This window comes from Macrobrachium rosenbergii, chromosome 23 (assembly GCF_040412425.1).
Source record: "Macrobrachium rosenbergii isolate ZJJX-2024 chromosome 23, ASM4041242v1, whole genome shotgun sequence".
In the NCBI taxonomy this organism is placed as follows: Eukaryota; Metazoa; Arthropoda; class Malacostraca; order Decapoda; family Palaemonidae; genus Macrobrachium; species Macrobrachium rosenbergii.
In genome coordinates, this window is record NC_089763.1 from 44207088 (window position 1) to 44234468 (window position 27381).

The window sequence follows — 27381 nt, forward strand, 5'->3', positions numbered from 1 at the left end:
AATTCTACTTTTTCCGCTGCTAAAAGAATTACTGCTTCATCTGCATATCCAGCCCCACTCGTTTTCATCTTCAAACCATAAACAAGACGCACCGACCATTAAAAGAAGTCTCTCTCGTCAGCTCCTTTTTTATTTATGTTGGGACGATTTACAATGAGGAAGAACAGCCAATTTCGGGTTTTGTAAGAGGAAGAATAATTAGGAAGTATTTTCTAGTAAATTAGTCTTGACACTTGAACTGAAATGAAAACATAATGCGGAACAAGAGAGAGGGAAGAGATTTCTGTATCCTGAGATGGAATAGATGAAAGAAATAATCATTTAAGTAGGCTTCGGTAAACATTCTGTACAACTCTTCATGGTATGTATAAAAGTAACTGAAAAATTGTACGCCTTTCTGCTCCTAGCTTAATATCTCGAGTAAATAAACAACAACTTCTGACGTCACCAATAACTATAGGGTAGACACAGCCTTGTGCAGGTCGAGATCACTCTACGATTCGATCGCTTGTACTAAGTAGAGCGTTCTTGGAACCACAAACTCCCACCAAGGCATTCGCAATATAATAATTTTTTTCGTTCACAATCACACTTAATTGTCTATCAGTGCTTTTAAATACAAAAAGTACTCTGCAAGTGTTTCTGAAAAGCCATTTAACCCGCTTAGCATATCCTGCTTCCAAAGCATATCCTGCTTCCAAACTTCGAGTATCAGTTTACCGCCTGTCATTATTTTTGAGGTGTTATTTTCAAAATGACAATCAAAATCATATAATTTTAAGAGCGAAGGCTAATAGGACAGGCAACTTGAATGCCTTTTCCTAGTTCAGGCCTGAATAAGCAAACAAAAAGGAAGAAAGAGGAGAGAGAGAGAGAAAGAGAGAGAGAGAGAGAATCTTGGAATTGCATTCCGAGATTACTTGATTTCAACAAAAAATATGTTTGTTTTGATTCCACTTTCACTGAGTCAGGCGCCTTTAGGCGACGTAGGAGTCCACGCTTTTTATTCACATGCAAAGGAATTTTTATTTCTAAGAATTTTTGGAAGCCCTCGTCCTCTTTCAAAGGGATCCTTTCACTACGCCTAGATTCTTCGGTACCCAGTATCATTCCCATGAGAGAGAGAGAGAGAGAGAGAGAGAGAGAGAGAGAGAGAGAGAGAGAGAGAGAGAGAGAGAGAGAGAGAGAGAGAGGGGGCAGGACTTCCTGAGCAGAAAAAATTAATTGGAAAATTGATGGAAGATAAGGAAGATTGAAATAAAGAATGAATAACTTCACTTAAACGACTTATAAACTATTTTAACACCAAGACCTTATCTTCAGGCAGGCTACAATATCCCGAAACTTTGAAAACCGAAGTAAGCAAAATGAATTTCGAGAAAATACGAAACACTCTTACACTTACCAAAAGCTTCTTTCTCCTCCGTTATAAACTTTCATATAAATGCTACTGTAACTGCACCGTCAAAGATGACGGTAATATAAGAGATGGTCGAAGATGATAAATTCTAACAGAGACGCTACGTATCCGTGCCGAATTTCGAACCAAGGTACCGTCATTCTGCCCACTTATGTAAGGGACAGTGGTAAGAGTGGCCCAAGTCTAAATGTAGAGTTTAACTACCTAAAGACTATCGTTGTTACACAGAAATAAAAATAATGGTTACATAAAAACTGCACTTTGTTATAAAAACGAACCTCCAATAAAAACAGAAAATAAAAAGTATAAAAAAGAAGTTAAAACAATAAAATTAATAAATAAAGACTAACAAACAAAACATGTGCTATCTGCATTCAGGTTAAATAAAAAATTTTTCGATAAAAAGGAAAACCGCATAATAACGGCAACAAAAATCGAAAAGCACATCTTTCCAGCAATTCCACGACGCGAAAATCATAAAACGGACTCGAAAATACCCGCCAGACATCTCAATCCTGACGGATACACAAGATTTACTGCGCAGACTTGCATGTACCGCCTTCATTTTAGATATTCACTCTTTCGATAAATATTTTTTTCCAGGTATTTTTAAAAATCCTAAATAACCCAAACACGTGAAAAAGAGGGAAGTTATCGTCGGGTTTTCGTATTGCTTGAGTTCACTGAATTGTAATTCAAACGACATACCGGTCTGAATTGAACACGTTTGCTATTATGATAAAAAAAAACAAAAAAACCTGGGAGATAAATACTTACATCTTTCTGGGTTCTGTAATATGCTCTCCGTCGTTTTAATTTAGTTTTCTTGCTTTTGTCTGATCGTTTGTTCCTGAAAAACAAATGAAAAGTACAAGATTAATAATAATAATAATAATAATAATAATAATAATAATAATAATAATAATAATAATAAAAAAACATTTACTCCTACTAGCAAAGCTGTCTGAAAAATAAAATTACAATTATCATTTCCCAGAATTATTCTTCAACATCATCAAAACAATATCTACAGTACTAACGCAGCTGTCAGGGGAAATTTCCACACAAAAAGAAATTTGTTTCTTTTGCAAAACACGCTACGCACACGCTACACAAAATATTCTGCGAATCTCCAAACTGAAAATCCATACCACATTTACGCTCAGCGAATATTTGAAAAAGATTCGCTTCAAATATTATTGCCCACCCGCTCAATAGCACTAAAATGCAAAACCCACTGTCTCTTTCTCTCCATTAGTTTGCAATCACCAAGTATCACATTTCGCGTTCAAAAAAATGGGTACATCTGGAACACTATAAAATACACACACACACACACACACACACATATATATATATATATATATATATATATATATATATATATATATATATATATATATATACATATATATATATCACTATATATTTCGTTTACATATACTAAGAGGTGCGTTCAGAAACTAAGAGGTGCAAACCTCCATCAAGGCAGATCGATCACCCTCCAAAAATCTGCATCCCTGTCTCTTCCAATATTCAATCCCTTGTTGCCAATCACGAGGCCCATCTCTGCGAAAACTTTCGTCAAAATCTACTTGTCACTCTCTGCATAAGCTTGCTACCAAACAGGACTAACTGGCAGACAGACAAAAACTTAAATGGACTTAGAAAATATACACTCTCCAGGCGGAGATAATCATAAATCCAGATTAGTTTTCCATATCCAAATATCGCATTTCCATTCTCAAACGAGGATTTCTCTCCCTAGTGGAAATGAAAAGAAAGCAAATGGAAAGCCTATAATGCATTTATGCAAAAAAAGTCATTCGTATCTGATTTTATTTAATTTTACAATCGTGCTCTTTAGATATTCGAACCTTATATTTTAATCATAAAGAAATCGGAAGAAAAACACAATTACGATAGGGGTACTTATTAATTTAATAACTTCGTATTTAATTCTTATATCATTAGGTAATAAGTAAAAAAACACACAAATAACGCTCCAACAACTACGCTGTACTTTTTTTTTACAAGTGAGGAAAAACTCGGCAATTCAGTGTCTAATTTTGACAGGGAAAAATTACCCTTCTAACTCTCTGCTGCGAGAGACTTAATGAAATGTAAATATTATGCTTCATAATCACTACGTCTCCTGTACGTGAGATTTCACTTCCTTTGCTAAATGAATGAAAAGGAATTTTCTTTGATGAACACACACACGCACCTCATACTTTATTATATATATATATATATATATATATATATATATATATATATATATATATATATATATATATATATATATATATATATATATATATATATATATATATATATAATAATATATATATATATATATATATATATATATATATATATATATATATATATATATATATATATATTTATATATATATATATATATATATATATATATATATATATATATATATATATATATTTATATATATATATATATATATATATATATATATATATATATATATATTATTATTTTAAGTAGCACACATTTCAACTTATTCATCAGTAACCTGTACCCGTTAACCATCTTTCATTTACCTCTCAACAGCATTTATTTCTACACGGACATATAATGTTGCGAAGTAAGCATTATCCACAATGCATCTTTCACATGAAATCCGTGATTTTCTACATTTAAACCTCTATATCAATTATCCCAATCCCTCCTCACAGATGTACTAAGTCATAACAAGCTTTCACAGTAACACATCACACACTAACACATTGTCCTTGCCCTGCCGATAATAAAGAAAATTCCAAAAGGGGACCATGTGAGAGAGAGAGAGAGAGAGAGAGAGAGAGAGAGAGAGATGAGATGTAAAGTGGTTACATGACAATTGAATTCAGAGCGCACGATGGCTGCAATCATCTTGATTGAGACCTCCAGCGACCTCTTATGAAGGCATCATTGCATTCAGACGTGACGCCCCTCTTCCAGAATGCTAATGCTGACGAAGGAGGGAGAAGAAGAGACGGCAGATGAAGGAAAATGACTCAATAAACTTCCCTCTTCTACTTTATGAGGGCGATGATGCCACGCGTAGAATTGTGGTCTCTGGTGTCTGAATGGAGGCAGACACATGAACAGAACTGCGTTCCTATTCTGATGCTCTAATGATTTCTGGCAATAAGGCGAACACATAAAAACATAATTTTATTTTCTTTATGTTGTAAGCTATAACAAAATGGCATTCAGAAATTAATGTCACAAGTAGACACTGTATGATGGAAAAAAAAGTTCAGAACGTTGATAATGACGTTAAAAGAGAGAGAGAGAGAGAGAGAGAGAGAGAGAGAGAGAGAGAGAGAGAGAGAGAGAGAGAGAGAGAGAGGATCTGGTCCCCTTATTTGCAAACTTGTAACAAATATTCGTAGCTCAGAAGCTTTTGCGGACCACCAGAAAACCAACCCTTTTTTTAAACAACCATGTTGCCTTACAATTAATGAATATTAAAACAACGTGGCCTAATATAATTTCGCAGAGAACGCTTACGGAAACGGTCATTTTCCCATCCTGTGTAGTAAAAAGACTAGAACATCTCTAGCAAAAAGTAAATAGAATATCCAACACCCATAAGGAAACAAAGCCAATTTTATAACAAATCGAACCAAGTATATCTAGAAAATGTAAAGCGTATACTAAGAGTCTTACAAGGCAAGTATTCACTGCCTTAATCACTTTACACGAACTAACTACGTATCGTGGTAATAATACTGAAAGCAGCCAAATGCTCTCAAGTAATATTTTTACAGCGAGAAGTCGTTGGCGAGGGAGTTCTTTACACTATTAATATCACTTTAATATCAAAGTGGAATGCAATTCGGCTAAAAGCTATAAACGTCTACTTGCAATACTTTTATAGGGTGTAATCTCGGTAAAAAATATACATTTAGACTAAAGCATTTTCTCTCTCGTTACTACAATGATTCAATTTAATTTTCTCTCCTCTTAATAATTGCCCATTTTCATTCCCTTTCACAAACTCTCTCTCCCATTCTTCAGTGCAATGATTCATTCCAATTTCCTTTCACAGACTCGTTCTCATCTTCACTTCTTAATGAGTTATAATCTCCAATCACCGAAGACCTTGCAACATGCCCCTTCCTCACACCTTCTGCGGGATACTCACGTGGGCTTAACTTCTTGTTCAGGGTCGTTCTCTGTGGGGGAATCGTTGTTGGTGTTGTCCTCATCATAATCCGATAGTTGGTGAATGTGAGGCAACGACAGGGCATTGGCCGCGGCTGGTTGCGCCGCCAAACCTGGAATGAACAAGAAGAACGAAACGTTAGGCTACTATACGGTGGTGGGGGCAGAAATGTTCCATACAGTGACAAGGGCAAAAATTTAACCATAAAATGAAAAGGACATTAATGTCACTATATAGTGGATAAGGAGGAAATATTACTACATATTTAAAATTTAGGACATAAATATTAATACAGAGAATGGGAGAGGAAAATGGCAAATATTTCTACTTACAGAAAATAGGAGAAGAAATTGAGGATAATCGATATAAGGGTGGTAAATGTTACTCAACACAGAAAACAGAAGCATAAGCGATGTGAAGCACGCAAAACACAATACAAAAACAACAGGACTCTCCAGTGTTTTATAACAATGACTTCCTTTGGCAAAAAAAAAAAAAAAAAAAAAAAAATTAAATGTGACGCCAGAGGCTAAAGTATTTAATCTACAAATTCACTTGGGAAACATAATGCAAAATTTTAACGTTAGCATTCCAAATACACAATCGTTAAAACAATATTTAAAAAGTCTTCAGTCTCTCTATCTTTCTTACTACGAGAACGAAATTGAGAATATGTGACAACGTAATCAGCGCAAGCACCACTTCCAACATTCTGCAAGTTACAATGCGGGCTATTACGAATAAATTAATATAATAACAATGCAATACAAATATGAAAACGGAAAAAAAAGACGACAAGGCTCTTTGTTCAATTACTTTTACCACAAAGAAAACGGTAGGGGCCAGGGTGAGAAAATATAGTTGAGTCATCCCAAAAATACTGTAACTTGTTTACAACGAAAGAAAACTCGCCTCGCTCCAACCCGTACCAGGGTAAACTACGAATTTACCACAACTTCACGTTTAAAATAACAATATACTGCGAAATATAAACAAATAAATCATAATATCACACAAAACGAAACAGTAATTACTGTAAAATAGTATCTGGTATCAAATATGGTTTTTAAACAAATGAGAAAAAGTAAAATATTTTTGTTGTTTATTTCGTTTGTCATTAATTTAATAAGTAAAAAACTGTGTTTCATGTATTAAAATACGTAACAAAATTGTGAAAAATTACTTGTAAAACACAGAAAACTGACGGATGTAACGATCAACATTTCGGGAAAGTTTCATCGTTACTTCAAAAAAATGTTTCTTCACCTTTATCTATGAACACATGGTAAAAAGATTTAAATAAACATATAAACGATAAATATTGTATATATATATATATATATATATATATATATATATATATATATATATATATATATATATATATATATATATATATAAAAATTTTCTTAAGCTATTTATATTTAATGAAGCATACACTAATATAAATTGTTACATAAAAAAGTACTTCAAAAGACCGTAAGGTTTTAACAAGACCACAGTAAAAGAATTGCACAATCACGGAAACTTACTGTGTGATAATTTTAGCGGAGCAAAGGTGAAAGTGGAAACTGTCGTGAGTGTTAATACTACCTTGACTCTCCAGTTATAATTATGTATGTATGGATGTATAAAACTACTTATATCAGGCATAATGTGTATACATACACAAATGAGTAATTACATACGAAAAAGCGCCGTCAATAAAAACAAGACTTAAAATATATAATGTTGAAAGTAATAAATTCAGTTCCTGGTGCCATAACTGTTCTTCCCCTCAACCAAAATAACCCCCTCCCTCACACTCCCTTCCCTCCCTCCCCTTCTCTCCTGCCCACTCTCGCCTCCCAACAACAAGCAGGTAATCACAGCAGTCTGCTGGTCCACGTCAATTTTCTTGACGGAACCGTCCATCCCGAAGTAGCACGAAACTCCCATTACGAAACGCAGGCCAAGGGACATGAGTAATCCGACAAGGAGGTCTGATTCAACCTCAACTGCCCTTTTTTGCTGAAGTGGTCAAGTTGTGGTCACTGGGACTTGGGTAAAGTAATAATAATAATAATAATAATAATAACAGTGCTAGTGACAACAGTACAAGAACATCAATAACAACAAAACCAATAATAATAATAATAATAATAATAATAATAATAATAATAATAATAATAATAATAACAGTGCTAGTGACAACAGTACAAGAACATCAATAACAACAAAACCATAAATAATAATAATAATAATAATAATAATAATAATAATAATAATAATAATAATAATAATAACAGTGCTAGTGACAACAGTACAAGAACATCAATAACAACAAATCCATAAATAATAATAATAATAATAATAATAATAATAATAATAATAATAATAATAGTAACAACAGTGCTAGTGACAAGAGCACAAGAATATCAATAACAACAACAACAACAATAATAATAATAATAATAATAATAATAATAATAATAATAATAATAATAATAATAATAATGGTGAAGAAAGCCACAATGATTCAGCGTAAATATATATTAAAAAATATAAAGATACCAATAAAACAAGAGCTTTCGAGAACCTGCTCGATTCTCCTTATCAATGAGAATCAAGCAGGTTCTCGAAAGCTCTCGTTTTGTATATGTATCTTTATATATTTTAATATACATCTACACTGAAATCTCAATGGATTTCTTCAACATTTTAGTGACTCATGCGATTCTAAGGTTTTATAAATAATAATAATAATAATAATAATAATAATAATAATAATAATAATAATAATAATAATAATAATAATAATAATAATAATGTCATCAACAGTAAAACCTTACCTTTTATAACAAAACACCATTCACACAAAAACATCGGTAACAACAAAACAATCATCAAAAACACAAAGAGAAGAAATATATTCCCAGCATTCTTAAACAGACCCGAAAATCATAACGTCAAGCAAATAGAATAGAGTATTTTGAAACTCCATTGAAATTATGCCTCTCCAAATATTTAGTTTAATAAGGATATTATGAAAATGATGATGACGGCATTCATGATTCTATTTTCTTTCGCATTGCTACCCTCGAGCCCATATAAACCTGTACGTATACAAGAGCGAGCCAGATCTCTTGTGAAGTAGCGTCTCCTAGGCCTTTTTAGTTGAATTCAAGAATATCTCTGGCTTAGGAAGTATACGCAACCCACCAATCAATAACAATTGGGTTCGTATGACAGAACTTACATAAGTGTTTATGCATACAATTACTTAAATATACATATTTGCATATGCATAAAGACATACATACATTCATAGAGACAAACATGTATACATATATATATAATGTGTATATATATATATATATATATATATATATATATATATATATATATATATATATATATATATATATATATATATATATATATATATATATATAATTGTTGTATTTCCTAAAAAAAAAATTAAATCGATAATTAACTGGATGATATACGGCGATATACTCTACCTTCAACTGTGTACCTCCTACCGGGCCTACTACACACACATACGAGCATACGCCCTCTTGAAGCCCTTCGCCGCACTGTCCCGAACTTGTAGTCGCTGGCGAAGAGGACTTCGCTGGAATCGGTGGGAGTGATGTCGTCTGCATCATCGAACTCTCTCCTGGAATCGTCATCTTCGGTGTCCGTCGGAGTAGCCTCGGAATCGGAGCCCTCTTTACTATCGTATAAAGTGCCTCCCGCTTGATCATCCACCAAGATACGCACTCTCCCGTCAATAGAGCCTCTCCAGGCCTCCTCCGGAGGATTGCTCGATTCCAGTGACCCCCTCCAGGAGAAACACGACCGAGAGGACTTACTCTTCCTCCTCAGAAAGCCGTAATCCCAACCGGGAATGTCGCTTAGGCGACGGCTAGGTTCGGCCCCAACGCTGTAGATCGTAGCGTCAGAGATCTTCCTGTGCCTGTCTAGAGTATGGGTCGTACGGCCCGTCCCGTAGACGGTCTTCGGTCTCCGTTCGTTCAGGCTATGCACGGACAACGACTCGTGGATGGGAGTTTTCCTCGAGGGGTCTTTATTCCTGTAGGAATATAGTTCCCCGTCGGAGGTCCTTCTTTTCAAAGAAGGTCTCCTGTTACTACCTTTGGCTTTCCCTTCCCCTTTGGCATTTTCTTCTTCTTCCGGATCGAAGGTGTACTGCTTGGCAACGACCAAGTCCACGTCCTCTGAGTCCGTGGATTTCTTGCGCTTCTGCTTCCGGGATTTGAACAGCTTCTTGCGGAATTTCTCCATCTGCACAACGTTCTTCGCTTACGGATACAAATTACTCATTTCTAAGAAGGCCACAAAAATTGATTATGGAAGGATACATGTCAGTCTCTCTCTCTCTCTCTCTCTCTCTCTCTCTCTCTCTCTCTCTCTCTCTCTCAAACTGTCATTTACATGTAATGACAGAAAATCAACAACAACAACAACAACAACTATAATAATAATAATAATAATAATAATAATAATAATAATAATAATAATAATAATAATAATTTACTGAATAAAATTAGAGAGATGCTATGTAGCCACTTTCAAGTAGGATGGCAATACACTACACCCTTACATGAACAACAAATGAGTAGGGTAATCATGCTGTAAAAAACACAGTTAAACTGAACGTTGACTTGTAAAGGAAGACGCTTTTTAATAAAACCATTTCATTAAATATATCTACAATTAAGAACCTACTTTACCTAGAGGAGGCAAGCATAAAAACAGTTACATTTCACAGCTATGTTTAGTAACAGCGCGAGCTTCAGGTATGAAGTGATTTACATATGCTTATATATCCCAAGATAATAGTTAGATCCCTAAACAGTTTTTAAGAGTAAAAAGCCAAAGGGTGGACAATCAAATTCCCACTTCTAAACCCAGACACAAATATAAAATAATGGAAAATGTCGTAGCAAGTGGGCTTAACCGCAATGGAAGTGATGGACCTTTGTGCGCCTTAAAAGAAAGGTTACAGGAGTCAGAATAAACAGAAGCAGGAAGTGAATTCCAAAATGTAACCAAAGGATTACTGACTTCCACAGAGTAACCGTAGAAAAATAGTGTCCTGACCGGTGTCACGAGGCGTCCGTCAAAGATTCTGAATACTTGAAGGAAGGGAAAGCAGTAAAAAATACGGCTGAAATTATTCGAACGATATAAGAGGAATTTTCCGCTCAAAGAAAGAATCCAGGTGAGGGCAGGAAAGCTTTTTAATATTTATCCGAAGAAACACAGATATTAAATCAATTTCATGTTGAAAACACCCGAGAAAAAGTCTGGTACACATTCTAAACATTCACCATGAACAGGAACTGGCTGCCTAAAGAGGTTACTTCAACTGGTTTTATTTACCCTAGTCAAGGAAAATATCAGGTGTTCAAGGGCTGTAAACAATGCCAGAAGAGGAGGGGTGGTTGGGTGGGAGGGGAGGGGGTTAGGGGAGGGGGCGTTTGCAAGGGAGTCGGTAGCATATAAACGGGGCTGGTTAAATAATGTTCCACTTCGACTTGCGTAAAGATGACTATGTTTGCTGTGCTTCCTTCAACTCATGTAAATATTCCCTTCCTTCTTTTTAACATATGTTATCAAACACGAAAAGATTCTCTTTTTTAGCGTATTAAGATAGCCACTTTTCTTCACTGCAAAGGCAACTCTATTACTTCCTTCGTGGATATGTCCCACCCTTTCACTTCATTTTCCTTTTTCTTGTGTTCTTGGGAGTTAGGCTAGAATAGGACTTTAGCGTGCTCTTCACTCTACTATAAAAAACAAATCTATCATTCGAACATTACAAACAGTGGTCCTTTTGCTTTCCTGAAAACAATTCAGCTATAACTTCGTGCCTATCATGGTAAAACTGGATTCTACTTTTAATTAAAAGACGAAAAAAATAGTTTTATTCTTAGTCATTTTGATACAAATAGCAGCTCCTTATAAAACAACTGTTTACCAAGAGTATTCCAGCGTTTAGTATAATAAATATCTTCTAAACATTTTTGTGATCCACATCTGAGTACTGAATAATATGATGGCTGCTATCGATGCTACTGGGAATGGCATAACCAATTATGTGTTTAAAGAAAGAGCTTTAATATAAAAAAAAAGTTCAGTATTCTTGTGAATTGGACATTCAAAGCTCCTTGTCATATGAGCAAAAATGTATTTCAGGTACTAATTTTCTGCTTCAGTATTCAATGGAAACCTCCGATAAAACCATCATTTCATGTTACAAGATACCACAGACAATAATGTAACTACAAAACTGCAACAGTTATTAAACGAAATAACCCCAAAATAAAAAAGAATTCCAACCAAACATGAAGAGTCGACATTAAGATACACGATGCAACTTGAATTCCCCCCTATCTATTCCAAGACGCCTGAGCATCGTGTTTGGACAACTGGTACCGATGAGCCATTTGACTTTCAACAGGTCACAGCTGCTTTAGGTCATCAAGGACAAACGACATTCGTTATGCTGAGTAAACATCAATCGAATTGAGATATCTTACGGCGGATGCACGCGTCCGGATTAGACAGGCCCTCTCCAAAGTCTGCCTTTTGATGTATACAATAACCACCACATTCATATGTGACTTTAAACAGACATGAGATTAAAAGAACAAGCGAATATATAATTACCTACTATATACTATTATCAATGTGTCTACATAAAGGTTTATGTATCTATGTTTAAACACACAAGAATCCATTTACTTCTTTACTAACATACTTCATACCTACATACGACTGTGACTTGAAAGAAGCAACTTTATCTTATTTCCAATAACATTTTCAAGGGGCTGAGTTTTTCAACAGATCTTACACATTTTAAAATCTGACTTACAAAATAAATGATCATTCGATCTTATCTTAGGAAGATATACTATATATACCGCCATGTATATCGCATTGTAATGCTACATATTACTAAGCAAAAAAAACATTGAGGTAATCAGGAAATGCAATATATTATAATGATCAAACTCTAAAGGATAGCTCTTAAAGCTCTAAGGAGGTCAAAACTAGTTCTTAAATTCTTGAAAATGTTAATTTCCATACTACTACTACTACTACTACTACTACTACTACTACTACTACTACTACTACTACTACTACTACTACACGAATAAATTAAAATAAAATTGTCACTTACACAAGATAACCATATACAGGGAAAAAGTAAATCTAAGATAAAAGTAAAAGATTCAATCCTTATGACTGCCCGAATCTCAGAAGCAAATTATCATCGAATGATGTCAACCCAAATGATGAATAAGAATTAAAAAAAAAAACTTATAAACTAGTTAATTACACCAGAAGCATAAAAATGCTCCTTACCAATGGAGGAAAGAGTAATGGACCACACTTTGAGATGATTTTACCACAACTAATGTGTGAAACTAAAAATGATAACGTACAACTCGATTACATCAAGGCGATCAAATTTTTTTTCTATACTTTTCCTTTCCTCACAACTTTTTTTTTCCTCCGATATCGAACAGAGCGGTTCCCGGTCGATGGTTCCCGCCACCCGATGAATAATTCCCGGACTTTCACCGACCGTCTTTTAAATCCTGATGAAATCCATTAAACTTTTCCGTTGCAACCTTGAGAACATAAGTTTTGCTTCGCTTTTTGGTTTTCAGACGCAAATTCCTTTTTTTATTTCCTACGCTAAGCCAGGCTTTTCATTCAGTGAAATTCCACTGGAGGTTTCATAATTTTTCCGTATTTCTTCGGAAAATGATGCCTGATAAATGTTCGTACTTTTTTCTTAGAATTGCTTCTTTTTGCCAAATAATGACTTTAAATTTCCATTGTCTCCAAGAGCAGTTTTGGTAGCTATTATCGATTCGAATGGACTACATAAGCGTGGAAATTAAGGAATGATATACTACAAAAATCCGAAGACGAAAAAAAATAATATTCATATTTCAAAAACAGAAACTACGAAGCCTATATATGCAGAATAATCCGACTATTACACATTAATTAAAATACTCAAGGTTCCAAAATCTCTCTCTCTCTCTCTCTCTCTCTCTCTCTCTCTCTCTCTCTCTCTCTCTCTCTCTCTCTCTCTCTCTCTCTCTCTCTCTCTCTCTCTCTCTCTCTCTTACAAAATGAAAAAAATTTCCAAGTTACAACATCATGATAAGGATACAGCAGAACACCAAATCCACCAGTTCACAATCTGTGGATAATAATTCACTACACAGTAACTTCACAGAGGAAAATTAAATTTTTATTTATGATGGCACTTGCTTTTAAATGCTAATACAATAATTTAACATAACTTGCTGAAATAATTCGCACATTTCCGGCCAAAAAAAAGTCAACAACATTACAGCAATATTTTCACCGAAAATCTTTTTTTTTTTTTCATTTCTCGAAAATATTCCAGTGAAACTTTGAAATTTTCGACCGACACTTTTGCATCAGAACCGACTTACACGAAAAAAAACACACACACACAGAACACAAATCACACACAGGCACTATCACCGGTTAAGCGTCAACAATGGCACCGAAGAGGTGCCTTGGTACCACTACTAAGATATGACAGCGAGCGAGAGGAAGCCGACACCGCCTCCGATTCTTCCGCACTGGACTTCGACTTCGTAAAACAAAAACGCACCTACAGCGTTCTGAGGCTGATCTTGCCCTCGTAAAAAGAAATGATAAGAACACACTAACCAAAACACAACGCATCTTATGAAAACATAACAAAAGCTGTATAACATTAAAAGAAATTATTTTATTTGATAATATAAATCTGGGCACAAAACACACGAATCCTAAGCGGACGCCGCAATCCCTTTTGGGTAGAAGGGAGATAGGGGGAATGTAGGAGGGGTAGAAATAATAGTCAAGTGTTGAAGAAGAAGAGAGAGAGAGAGAGAGAGAGAGAGAGAGAGAGAGAGAGAGAGAGAGAGAGAGAGAGGGGGGGGAAGAAAGGAAGGGGGTGGAGATGGGGGAGAGTGCCAAATGTTGATGCCCATAAAAGTGTTATTATCACCGACCGCAAATGGAGAACATCCAAAAATTAATTCCAAGTCATATGTGGTCTCCTCCAGATACATCGTGCCCTCTTCAGTGAGTCATTAAACCCGTCTCCCAAGGAGCAGTTATGGGTATAAACGAGAGCGAATGGAACTTAATAGATATCGACGAGTTGGCAATTAACTCTCCCCCTTATGCATATTAAAAGATTACACGAAGAATGAATAACATGATTACGCGGGGTATTAGGAAATCGCTGGAACGGTGCTCGTCTCGTGCAGTGGATGAGTGCCTGCAAGCAGTTCTTAAGAAGAACATAATTGTTCTGATATATATATATATATATATATATATATATATATATATATATATATATATGTGTGTGTGTGTGTATATATATATATATATATATATATATATATATATATGTAAATGTGTGTGTGTGTGTGTGTTATATATATATATATATATATATATATATATATATATATATATATATATATATGTGTGTGTGTGTGTGTGTGTGTGTGTGTGTGTGTGTTGTGTGTGTGTAAACATACCAGCTCACCTGAAAATGTACCAACAAAAGTGAGCGTTGCAAACTCAATAGCAACAGTGACAAAAAACAAAAAAAGTTTGGACCGTCAAACCCCCATGTTTTCAAGACTACAGTTACGAGCAGAATTAATCCATCAAGCAATTGAATTCCTCTCCCGGCATCACTGGACTTGGAATAAACTGTAAATCAAATAAATAAGTGAAGTGACAGGACAAAGAACTGACAACAACAGTCTGAAGGATACGACAAAGTCATCAAGCGAGTCGAGTGCAAAAGGGTTCTTCCCCCGGCCTTTAGTCAATTGGAACCGATTAATGACTACAGCACCTGGGTATGCAGTCTAATTGAGCTTAAGACTACCGAACGATCATCATCTACTCAAGTACCGGAATTGTTTAAAGGAAGCATTCATATATATATATATATATATATATATATATATATATATATATATATATATATATATATATATATTATATATATATACTGTATTTACAGTATGTATATATATGTATACACAACATATATGTATACACACACACATACTGTATATATACACACATCCATACATACAGATAATATACATATACGTATACACACACAAATATATATATACACTATATATGTGTGTGTGTGCGCGCGCGCGCGCTGAATTTAAAGGAACGCAAGATATTCAAGCGCAAATGCCACATGGAAGTAATGAAACAAGAGGCATGACCCCTGACAAGTTCTGACTTATTTACACAGCTACTTCCCTAAGATACACTGCATTAGAGCTTGCATATGTATATCCATTCTTGAAAGTGTACATAAAATACACAGCAACACTTTGCACTATTCCAACATTAATGCTTGTTATCATATTGCTATAACAATCATTCAGTTTCTATAATGGTGTGTGTGAATGAGTTTGCTCTTTTTCCTTCCCTATTTTATTTCACTTTCACTGCGCTCCGAACTCCTTGCAGTAAACCCTTGCCAAGAGTAAACTTTCCGAACGGATGAATGCTGCCATCTTCTTTAGCTGACAGAACTCACAACTGTAATGATACTAACTGATGCACTGTCATTGTATATTCAATTTATTTGCATTTGACTAAGTTTGATCCTGAAACAAAAGATAGCTTTATGGCTTCCTTCCTCATCAGTGCTCGTCAGTGACCAACCCTAAACTATTACCATGATCATGGGCTTCAAAGCCAAGCAGAGGCTGGGATGTTGGATGTTTTAGACGGCGTCTGCGACCATAGTTTTGTGACGCTCTCTACGATGACCAAGATGTTTTTGAGAACTTCTACAGATGAAAATAATTTCAAATTTATAATACCTTCAGCAATTCCACCTTATACATTTGATTTCTTAATCTAATATAAATAAAGAGAGCAATAGCAACATCCAAAAGGTTTTTTTTCACAAGTGAACTTTCATTCCTAAATATTACTGTACGAGGAAGAACGAAAGATTTAAAACCCTAGTTAGCAACTGAAGTGCTTTATTTATTGTCTTAATGCAAGTTCACAACAGATATAACAAGAGTACTTTTGAATTTGAAAGGTTGCCCAAATTTTGTTATATAAAACCACCTTACAGGACCGTTCACTGCCGCACTTGCTAACCCATCCAACCTCCAGAGTAGCTGTCAATCTAGCAATTATGCATCAGGTGTCTCCTTTCAAACGACATCACCTGTCCAATTAACCTGAGGTTTCGGTTCATATGAATCGTCAGTTCAATATTACCGCGTTTCGGGCAGCTATGGATTCATTTACCAAACCTGGCCTTCCATATTTACCCTCGTGAGGGAGTACCACTTATAGTGAACCATAGGCGGCACACTGTATACGGTACTTAGCAACGTCCTTTCTGGGGTTCAAAGTTGCGCTGTTTTCTGTCTCTGCCTTTCCCTTTGATATTTCCAATGTAGCCGTTGAACCCTACCTACCTGATCTTGCTCAGAGTTTCGACCCTCATTTGAGAACAAATATTCAGGGCGTAAACTTTGGTCTCTTTTGAACGTTCATGATAATATAATTCCGCATAACACCTACACACTGCAACAATACCTCTGAAGGTAAAACACGCTCACTATGAAATATCTAGGTCGAGTATTTGTTCAGTCGCTATCAGTCAACACATGATTTGTGCTATTTTCCCGAAATTGCACGGGGTCATGCCTTCACAATAATACAGTCTTTAAGAAAAAAAATTAGGAGTTAGTGATAAAGATATGAGCACAAAAACTACTTTATGATTCTTATAGATCAAAAGGAGTGACCGACTACATATAGCACAAACTTAAATACAGATTAATGAATAGCATAAAAAAAAGCAACATGACGAAGGCCTAAAGGAAGCCTTCGCACGAAATCTGGGGAGGGAGAGAGAAACACGCCGCTGAATTTTTAATACGGTTATAATATAACAATAGCTACTGAACTCTTGAGACATTATCAGCAAAGAACATTTACACACACACAATGACGACAGTGGCTGCCACTGACGAGACCTAAAAAACCGACACGACGACACTTCAATCAAGATTAAAGCCGTGGCACTTTTCTTCACAATTTGTAGTGATCTTGTATCTCTGAAAACAAGAGCAAGATTTAACTATGATATAAATACCGCTTTACTATAACGATCTTTTAATAACCATATACACCAGTACTTCACAACGATATCTTATTAACCTACTAAAGTACCCATACCGTCAAAAACGACGGTAATATAAGAGACGGTCGAAATGACAGATCTAGGGACGTTAGTACGTGCCGTCCCGAAGACTGGACCTTAGTCCAAATACTAACTAAGCACAGTACCTTAACTCTAGGAACTTATGCCTGACAACAATAACTGTAAGCGTGGTGTTCATTACCACTAAACATAAGGACATTATGTATTATACTGTACAGTAGGATTATACAAAATGAATAAGTTTTCAGTACAATTTCACCGTATGAGTACCACGATGGCCTTCCCTAAGCTTCCAATTCCGAAAGCCGAGAAGAATGTGACTTCACAATTCTTCTTTTCTATTCTCAGTTTCCATGATTTCTTTTGCGGAAGTTCTAATTCCTTGACAAGACACATCACTCCAGCAGTAAACTTCGAAGTTCGGGAAACTGCCCGGGACGCCAACTTGAAGTTCCCTCAACTTCCTTTTCATCTGACAGCGAATTCTATTCGTCAATTTCAAATTGAAATATATTTCTTGGCAATTCCCCAATCTCGCATAAGCCGTACGGACGAGTCATTGGGGAAGTAGCTCATTTGGAAACAATGACTGACAAAAATAAGGGGCCCGCTAATGGGCTAACCTGGGGGCCTCGAAAAGACAAACCAATATGAAGATGAGGATATAAGGGGCCCGCTGAAAACAATAACTGACAAATATAAGGGACCCGCTGATGGGCCAACGGGAGAGCCTCGATAAAGCAAACGAATATGAAGATGAGGATATAAGGGGCCCGTTGAAGACAGTAACTGACAAAAATAAGGGGCCCGCTGATGGGCCAACAGGGGGCCTCGAAAAAGCAAACCAGTATCAGGATGAGGATGAATAAGAGGATGATGACAAAATATGTCACTTCATAAAATCAGCAACTCATTATCCGGTACCCTAAATGCGCTTCTCTTTTTAAACCAACAAGAAACTAGATCCAATTTGTTTCATAACCTGCCCAGTATTCTGTACAAAAACACAACTACTCTAGTATTTTTTTTTGCTTTAAAATTTTGAGAATGGAAATATAATGTGGGAACAAACACAAATGTACAACTGGATTTATCTTATCTTTAAAAAATCACGGACTGAAATAATGTACGTATATAAATATATACATATATAATATATATATATATATATATATATATATATATATATATATATATATGTACATATATACATGTATATATATATATTATATACATATATATTTATATACATACATATATACATATATAATATATATATATATATATATATATATATATATATATATATATATATATATATATATATATATATATATATATATATGAGAGAGAGAGAGAGAGAGAGAGAGAGAGCTTATTTCTAACAATGCTTCTCAGTAAATAATTTTGCTGATATGATTTCTTAATAATGCGGTACAGTTCCCCTCATTCGAGAATTAGCGATGCCGGAAATTGGTGATGCAACTCAACAAGGCACACTTTATCCTTTTGCAACTTTTCTGGCATCGTTACCGGAGGATTCCGGCAAATTATGCCGGATCCTGAAATTAACGATCTCCAAATGATACAATCAAAACTGCATTAGCTTTCAACAATGACTGCACCAGGGAGACACTATATATATATATATATATATATATATATATATATATATATATATATATATATATATATATGTATGTATGTATGTATGTATGTATATATATGTATGTATGTATGTATGCATGCATGCATGTATGTATGTATGTATGTATGTATGTATGTATGTATGTATGTATGTATGTATGTATGTATATTAAAACATTAATCAGTAACTCATTCATGATAGTGAGTTAGTCATCCCTTTTTGTTTAAGACATATATATATTCATATACATATATCATACATATATATAAACATATATACATATATGTACGTATATATATGTATATATATTTATATATACTGTATAATATATGTATATGAATATATATATGTCTTGGCCCAAACAAAGGGATGACCTCAGTCGCCTATCAAGTGAATGAGTTACTGATTAATGTTTAAATATACTGTACATACATACATATATATATATATATATATATATATATATATATATATATATACTGTATATATATATATATATATATATATATATATATATATATATATATATAATTGCATTCATTAACCTGCGAATAATCCAGATGATAACGGATCGACTGTGGTGGTCGCCGCTAGGTTGAAAAACACAGGGGCTGTCAGACCGACCACAAGGGAGAAAGGCACTCAGAAAATGGGAAGGTTACCATTGCCTGCAATTCACCTGCCTCTTGTGACGAGGCGTATAGTGTTTTATACGTAAATCCATTACACAAAATACAACGAATAAAATACTTGCTCGCATTCGGCAATACCAGAATGAATTCCAATCCCTACACCCTAACTGCTCTATGAAGCCAAATCCTTCACAACAAACATCAAGGATATTCCCTTCTCCATCTCAGTGTCCAGAACGTGTGTTTCATTTTCCGCTTGGGTATTCTTGTCGTACACAAAAATTCAAATGAAAATGCCATTCGTTTAAGAAAAAAAAAGGGGGGCGGCGGACAACAAAGGGAATTTCTCGGGCTTTGTCTCGACGAGGGCAGCCACGTGGATCCCACTTATTAGGAAATATGCGGTTATAACGATGAATAATATTTATTTCGGTCAAACCATCTTTCATTTTAATGAGCAATGAGTGTGAATTCACACACACACACATACATATACTGTGTGTATATATATATATATATATATATATATATATATATATATATATATATATATATATATATATATATATATATATATATATATATATATATATATATATATATATATATATATAAACAACTGTGAGAGAGAGAGAGAGAGAGAGAGAGAGAGAGAGAGAGAGAGAGAGAGAGAGAGAGAGAGAGAGAGAGAGACTTTCATATTCGTTTGGGCGTTATCTCCACCTCAGTTTTAACTACACCTATGTCAATTATTTCGACATTATTTACCCCAATTTAATTTCATGCTTTGGTTACTTTGCATCTGCAATTCATTTAGCTTGCAATTACTGCGAAATATAAATGTTTACTGTATTTTTTAACAATCACTGTTAGAATAAATTATTTACACCATAAATCTGAATGTACAACAACACGTGTTGTTGTATTCTTTGCAGCTGTTTCATTTTATAAACCTATTTTTACACACACACACACACACACACACACACACATATATATATATATATATATATATATATATATATATATGTATATATATGTATATATCTATATATCTACATATATACTCACAAATTATGCATACTGTATTCGATGATGGGTGCATTAACGTTCATACAAAAAATTATTACTCTCTCTCTCTCTCTCTCTCCCAAAATAAAAATACTCTGCATTTCCACATAAAAAAGAAAAGGCAGGAATTCTAATCCCAGTAAAAAAATTAAACTTAATAATCTAAAGGCATATAAATTAACTTCATGTGCATATTTCATTGCCTAAGGTGTTAAGAAATAACTGTGCCTAATATCTTTAACTTTTAAGCTACTTCTTCTAGGCGACATATATGTACACCTGAAATGTTGAGGGTTTACCATAAATTACTGTATTTCTATTCGTGTAATTTTTGAAACCCACAAGGGGATATTCCTCGATTGATCCTTACTTTTAATCAACTCGAATATAAATAAAATGATGAATATGACTGAAGCCTAAAAATGCTAACCGAAGCGGTGACATAATTCGCTAAGGTTGGATGTCTACAAATCAAGAGACATTAACATCGCAAAAGAGCTACAAAGTTTTTCTTAATCGTTTCCTCATTTGCATATCTAAATCAAAGATTTTACGCCATTTCGAAAACCCTACACTTTAACCTTTCGTCTCCGTACAGAGAAATACGAGCGAAAAGCGGAAGATTGAAATTACAAACAAAAGGATCCGAGATATGCAAATGCATCGCAGCTTCTTAAGGCAGGAAAAGCAGTCACCCATGGTTAAAGAAAACGGGAGTCGAGGGAAAGTTCCATTTTCTACCGTCATTTCCGGACACTCCCTGCATTGTTCTTATCAAGATGGAATAACATAATCCCTGATACTGACACCATTTCATTCCCATTGGCATCCTCCTTATCATTATAGCTTGTCTGGAAACTGTAGTCAATTCTAAGCTCCGCAGGAAACGCCCATGTCACACTTTTCGGCGCCTACTCCGTTATGCGACGACTGAAGCATAATAATTGTTTGACATTTCACACACTAAATAACAGATACAATAGGACAGATTATGACCTACCTCGCCCTACAACACGTACGAAGTAACTGAATTACGGCAGTTGTGTTTGCTTTTCTATTAGTGTTCACACATACACAACTGCAGACTTTATGCAAAAAAAAAACACGCACACACACATACTGTGTACATTTATATATACAGTATATGTGTGTGTATGTGTACATGTATGTATATAATGAATATATTTATATGCATACATATATATATATGTATATAAATAAATGTATATATATATATATATATATATATATATATATATATATATATATATATATATATATATATATATATATATATATATATATATATATATATTTATATAAAACGCATGCGTGTGCAATCTTTCAATTGATTTTAGTGTGACGACAAGAGAGAGAGAGAGAGAGAGAGAGAGAGAGAGAGAGAGAGAGAGAGAGAGAGAGAGAGAGAGAGTCACACTGTCCCCCGTAGTCTGGCGACGCAACACCTACAATTAAAGGTCAATCTCAAGTGGCACTGAGTCATTGGAACACTCATAAATAACTGTGACTTGCTGATTACAAGAACTGACCATCCGTCCCATTTGATAAAAACCGTGACAGTGATTATTTCCAAGTGTATAAACAAATCTTCCAAAGGTGTTTAAAGACTCAAGCCGGTCTCAAGTAACAGTCCATAGTGCTTATTATACGTTGTGTCGTCCTGTGTCAATATCTATAAATATAATTTACATTCTTTATAGGACTTAAAAGTCAAATAGATAGATAGATAGATAGATAGATAGATAGATAGATAGATAGATAGATAGATACACAGATGGGCTAAAAAATTCGTGAATTGTGGTCTTCTTTCAATACCTATAATATACTTCACATTCTTTATTACTGTCAAACTTTAAAGATAGATAGATTGATAGATAGATAGAAATAGAGACAGACAGACAGACAGAAAGACAGATCGATAGACAGGCAGACAGACAGATAGACAGACAGACAGATAGACAGACAGAAAGACAGAGACAGAATGATAGACAGACAAATAAATAGATAGACAGAGGTTGAAAAATCCTTGAATTCCGATTAGATTTCCTGGATGAAGAGGAAACCGCACAACCCCAGCAAAGATCTCTCTCTCTCTCTCTCTCTCTCTCTCCCCCTCCTTCCCTCTAGTGAATGGCCGTAATCTTTGGAAAGGAAGAAACAGCGCGTAAAGTCGATATTATTGCTAATGATGACAACGCCTGCAACACCCGCATTAGGGCAGATGGGCTGTTAAATGACGTAAATTATGACGTCATTTGCCCAAAAGGAGTTCATGCTGCAACGGGGTCAACGATGGCTTCTCGGGGGCTCCCCCAAAACCATCACCACCCACCGAATCGATTGGAGGTCATGACGATGATGATAATGACCACCTGATGATGGACATCAGTATAACACACACACACACAGAGAGAGAGAGAGAGAGAAAGAGAGAGAGAGTAATGAATATATCTTTATGGAAATCATAAAACGAAAGGTCCGGGTAGGAAGTGAAGAAAAAAAAAATGGCGTGCACACATTTTAATAAAAGCCCTTAAAAGTCGTACAGATCAGCAGATACAAAAAATACAACGTACACGAACAAATATCAGTGCATGAAAATATATAAGACATAACACTTGGTGTTTATACAGAATAACGAGTCAACAAATGTCCGCAAGTATCATAAATTCATACTGCAACCTACCTGGTGCCTGTATTAAGAATTATTCTCTGCTTTCTTACAAAAGAACATCCAAGATAGCCTCGAAAAGTGGTACAAGTACTGTTTCAGATGTACTATACACAAGAAGGATCAAACACAGATTCATCACTTTGGGTAATTCAGAATTAGCATTCAACCAAGAGGTATCTGTAATAATAGTAGGAGTAGTTGGTAGTAGAAATTTGGTATTAAAAAGTATAAAAGAGTATAATAGAATAATAAAGGCGAACAATAAAACAACTATCAGTAGAGGTAGGAGGAAAATGAGCACATAAAGAGAAGGAAGAGGTTATCAAACAGAATAAAAAAAGCAATAAGAAAAAGCTGCTCCAAGACGAGACGGTTATTTATATGTATTAGAACAGTAATTATCACGAACAATGGCAACCTGTCATTTTGAAACCGTTATAAGTTACACATCTCTTCACTCGAGTTATTATAGATTAGCCACTGGGTCTTGACTCAGAATAAGCTAGAAAATATCATAGAATAAGATATATAACCTACTAACTATACAAGCAATGTGAGATTATGCTATCTTTATAAAGGTATCTGTAATAAATTTAGAAAAATACAGCGTTCCACATGCAACTGAATTTTCTCCACAGATGTTGCTGGAACAGGCAACACACACCATTATCATATAATAATTTTGCACAGCATACCTAATAAAAAAAAAAAAACTCTCAACTAAACACACACATACATATAATACTTACATACATGTAATTACTACATCCAACGTGCGTCCATGAAACTGCGTTTGTCAAAAAAATTACCCTAATTTACTGATACACTCCCCATTTCCTTCCCGTTCATTTCTTATGATCACCTGACTTTTCTTTTAACTTCCAAGAAACTATCAACAATCCTCTAAATACCCATTCTTTGTTTCTGACGGTAACCTTTAAGCCCTGAACACTTATCTGACCATGACCACCCGTGGGGGTGCAAGTGATCGTTAGGTGGCCTGACTATCTCGTTGGTCTGATAAGATAAAAATCGGAGAAAATCACTTCATAACAGACAGAAGATGAATTTGCATACAAAGGGCATACAAAAGGCGAGCTTTTTATGAGCTAGCAAAAATATTTCGTCATCGACGGGCGATATTTTACGTGTAAAACAACAGTTATTAGTGATAGAAACAACAAAAACAACACTAATAATAATAATAATAATAATAATAATAATAATAATAATACAATTGTTCATATGTCACCTTCCATAGCTGTAATTTATGAGAAAACTGATCCAAGTCAGAGCCAGTAAGAAAAATCTATTGAGTATTGAAGAAACACGTATCCATGCTTACATCATCCAACCTAGATAACAAATAACACTCGAGTGAACAGCACATATTAACATTCATCATTTCAATGTGCGCGTTAAGATGCAGAGAAATGAGCTCATCAGCGAATTAATGAATTGATCAATTATTTATCCAAGTCAATTAATCAAGTAATCACATCATAATATGTAAACTGATAAGGCAAGCAATAATCATTCCGCCCTGCTTGCAACATGAACACGGCTATGCTATATCAGTGATGCATGGCCGATAACGATGTCATTTGCATAAAATGAAACATAATTTGCATAAGAGAGGAATTCGCTCCGAACTGTAATTTGAATTTGTCCGTAAATAACCGGAGTGACAGTTTTTTTTCATATCCTAAATTCATGTCGGATGAGTTTTTGTGTAATTCCTGTACATCATCCGACCTTTTTTCTTTCTTTACTTTCTACTTATTTTTTATTCTTTTTTTTCATAGTTTGGGAAAAGCACCGATGCGAAACTTCGAAGGATTTCTCGCGGAATTTTCTTCACGCTTTTTATGAACTTCACGTGAAATAATTTCGTGAAAGGCAAAGAACACTTTCGTTCCAAAACCTGAACCCAGCATCCGGTAATTTATTTCCTTATTCTGTCTTTATGTGACATTTTTATAGGTACAATTACTAATCAGAATTTCAACAGTAATGATAATGACAAAATTACAGAAGACGTATGCGGATTAATAACCAAAACTGACTAAAGATTTTCCTTCACTATTTCACCATTTTTATCATGGAGATAAAACAGAAAGAAGGCAATATGCCCCAAAAGCATCAAGTAGGCCTAGCATATTTTTTTCTGCTCGACTTGACTCTGCACTTCCATTTAAACGTCACCAAACCATTAAAGTGAGCGACGGCCTCTATTTTATCCCATTAAGCTAATAATCACACGTCTCGGGGGACTTGAAATATCCTTCAAAAAGGAAGATTTCCTTATCTTTTGAAATGTTCCCGACAGAAAAAATTCCTTATCTGAATCAGTTTACTGCATATTATAGGGTGGTTCGTTGTGAGTCACCTCAGGAGAAGAGTAAAGTATACATGTTCTTGAGTATATGCATCTGATGCGCACTTTCAAGACGCAAAAGAATTACCAATAAAAATGAAGAGTTCCCCCTAACTCCCAAATACGCGACATGGAAAACTCTGACGAAAGAATCTTAAGTACCAAAAATATTACTTCTATGAGCGAACGGAAGGACTCTTCAACATCACATACACCACTTAAGGAAATATTAGGAAAGGTCCTTTAACATATACAAAAAAAATCAATGCTAGCATTTCAGAAAGCGAAAATACCCTTCTTCAACATAAAAAATACCCTACGCAAAAAAAAAAAAAAAATGCTCCTCAATATGGAAAAAAAATGCAGTGCACCCGAATAAAAGGCCATTCAGTAGAGATCGTTTAATCTCCAGCCCGTTCATAATAAATAAAAACACACAGGGATCATTCAGAATAAAAAAAAAAGGGAAATATTTTTCTATATTGATTTCGCCGGAACTGCCAACATCAAACGCCACGTTTAAAAAGACAATTTCTCTCGAGACTTGGTCGATTACTGAGCGTAAAAAAAAAAAAAGTGAATAGAAATACGCAACTTTCATTCCATAATGATAATCATCACAAGACGAACTCATTTGCTGGATGGCTTTACTGGAAAAATTTTTAAAAGTGTACTTACTTCTGGTCATTCAATGAATTCTGATGACTTCTCGAGCCAATACATTAATCAGTGTGTTAATTTTTTATTCTAATTTTGGTGATGATGACGTCACTCACTCAAAATCAGAAAATTTAGATCTGTAAACGCTGATTTATTTTGACGTCATTATCATATGATTCATTGGCTCTTTATCAATTAGTCTGATAAAACATCGAAAATTCGTTTTCTCTCTCTTCTAATCAGGTAAAAACAATGACCACTTAACCTAGTATCTTTATACAGTTTCTTATGATTATAACAATTGCATCTAACATATGGCCAAAAATTAAGAACTTTGCATATGCTGTTTTCGCTGAGAGTTTTTTCTGTATGTATGTGTAAATATAT

The 27381-nt window shown here is 34.7% G+C and overlaps 1 protein-coding gene across 4 annotated transcripts in view; it reads right to left on the minus strand.

Moving 5' to 3' along the window:
• LOC136851575 (uncharacterized) overlaps positions 1-27381 on the minus strand; it is a 1000137-nt gene that overhangs the window by 220442 nt on the left and 752314 nt on the right. For 3 of the 4 annotated variants that reach the window (XM_067125846.1, XM_067125848.1, XM_067125845.1), the window contains 2 exons: positions 5596-5728; positions 2198-2270 (listed from right to left, as the gene is read on the minus strand). In XM_067125846.1, coding sequence (XP_066981947.1) covers positions 2198-2270; positions 5596-5728 — 206 coding nt within the window. Of the gene's footprint in view, positions 1-2197; positions 2271-5595; positions 5729-9119; positions 9948-14148; positions 14225-27381 lie in introns of those variants that run through there. The other variant, XM_067125844.1, reaches the window with a different exon arrangement.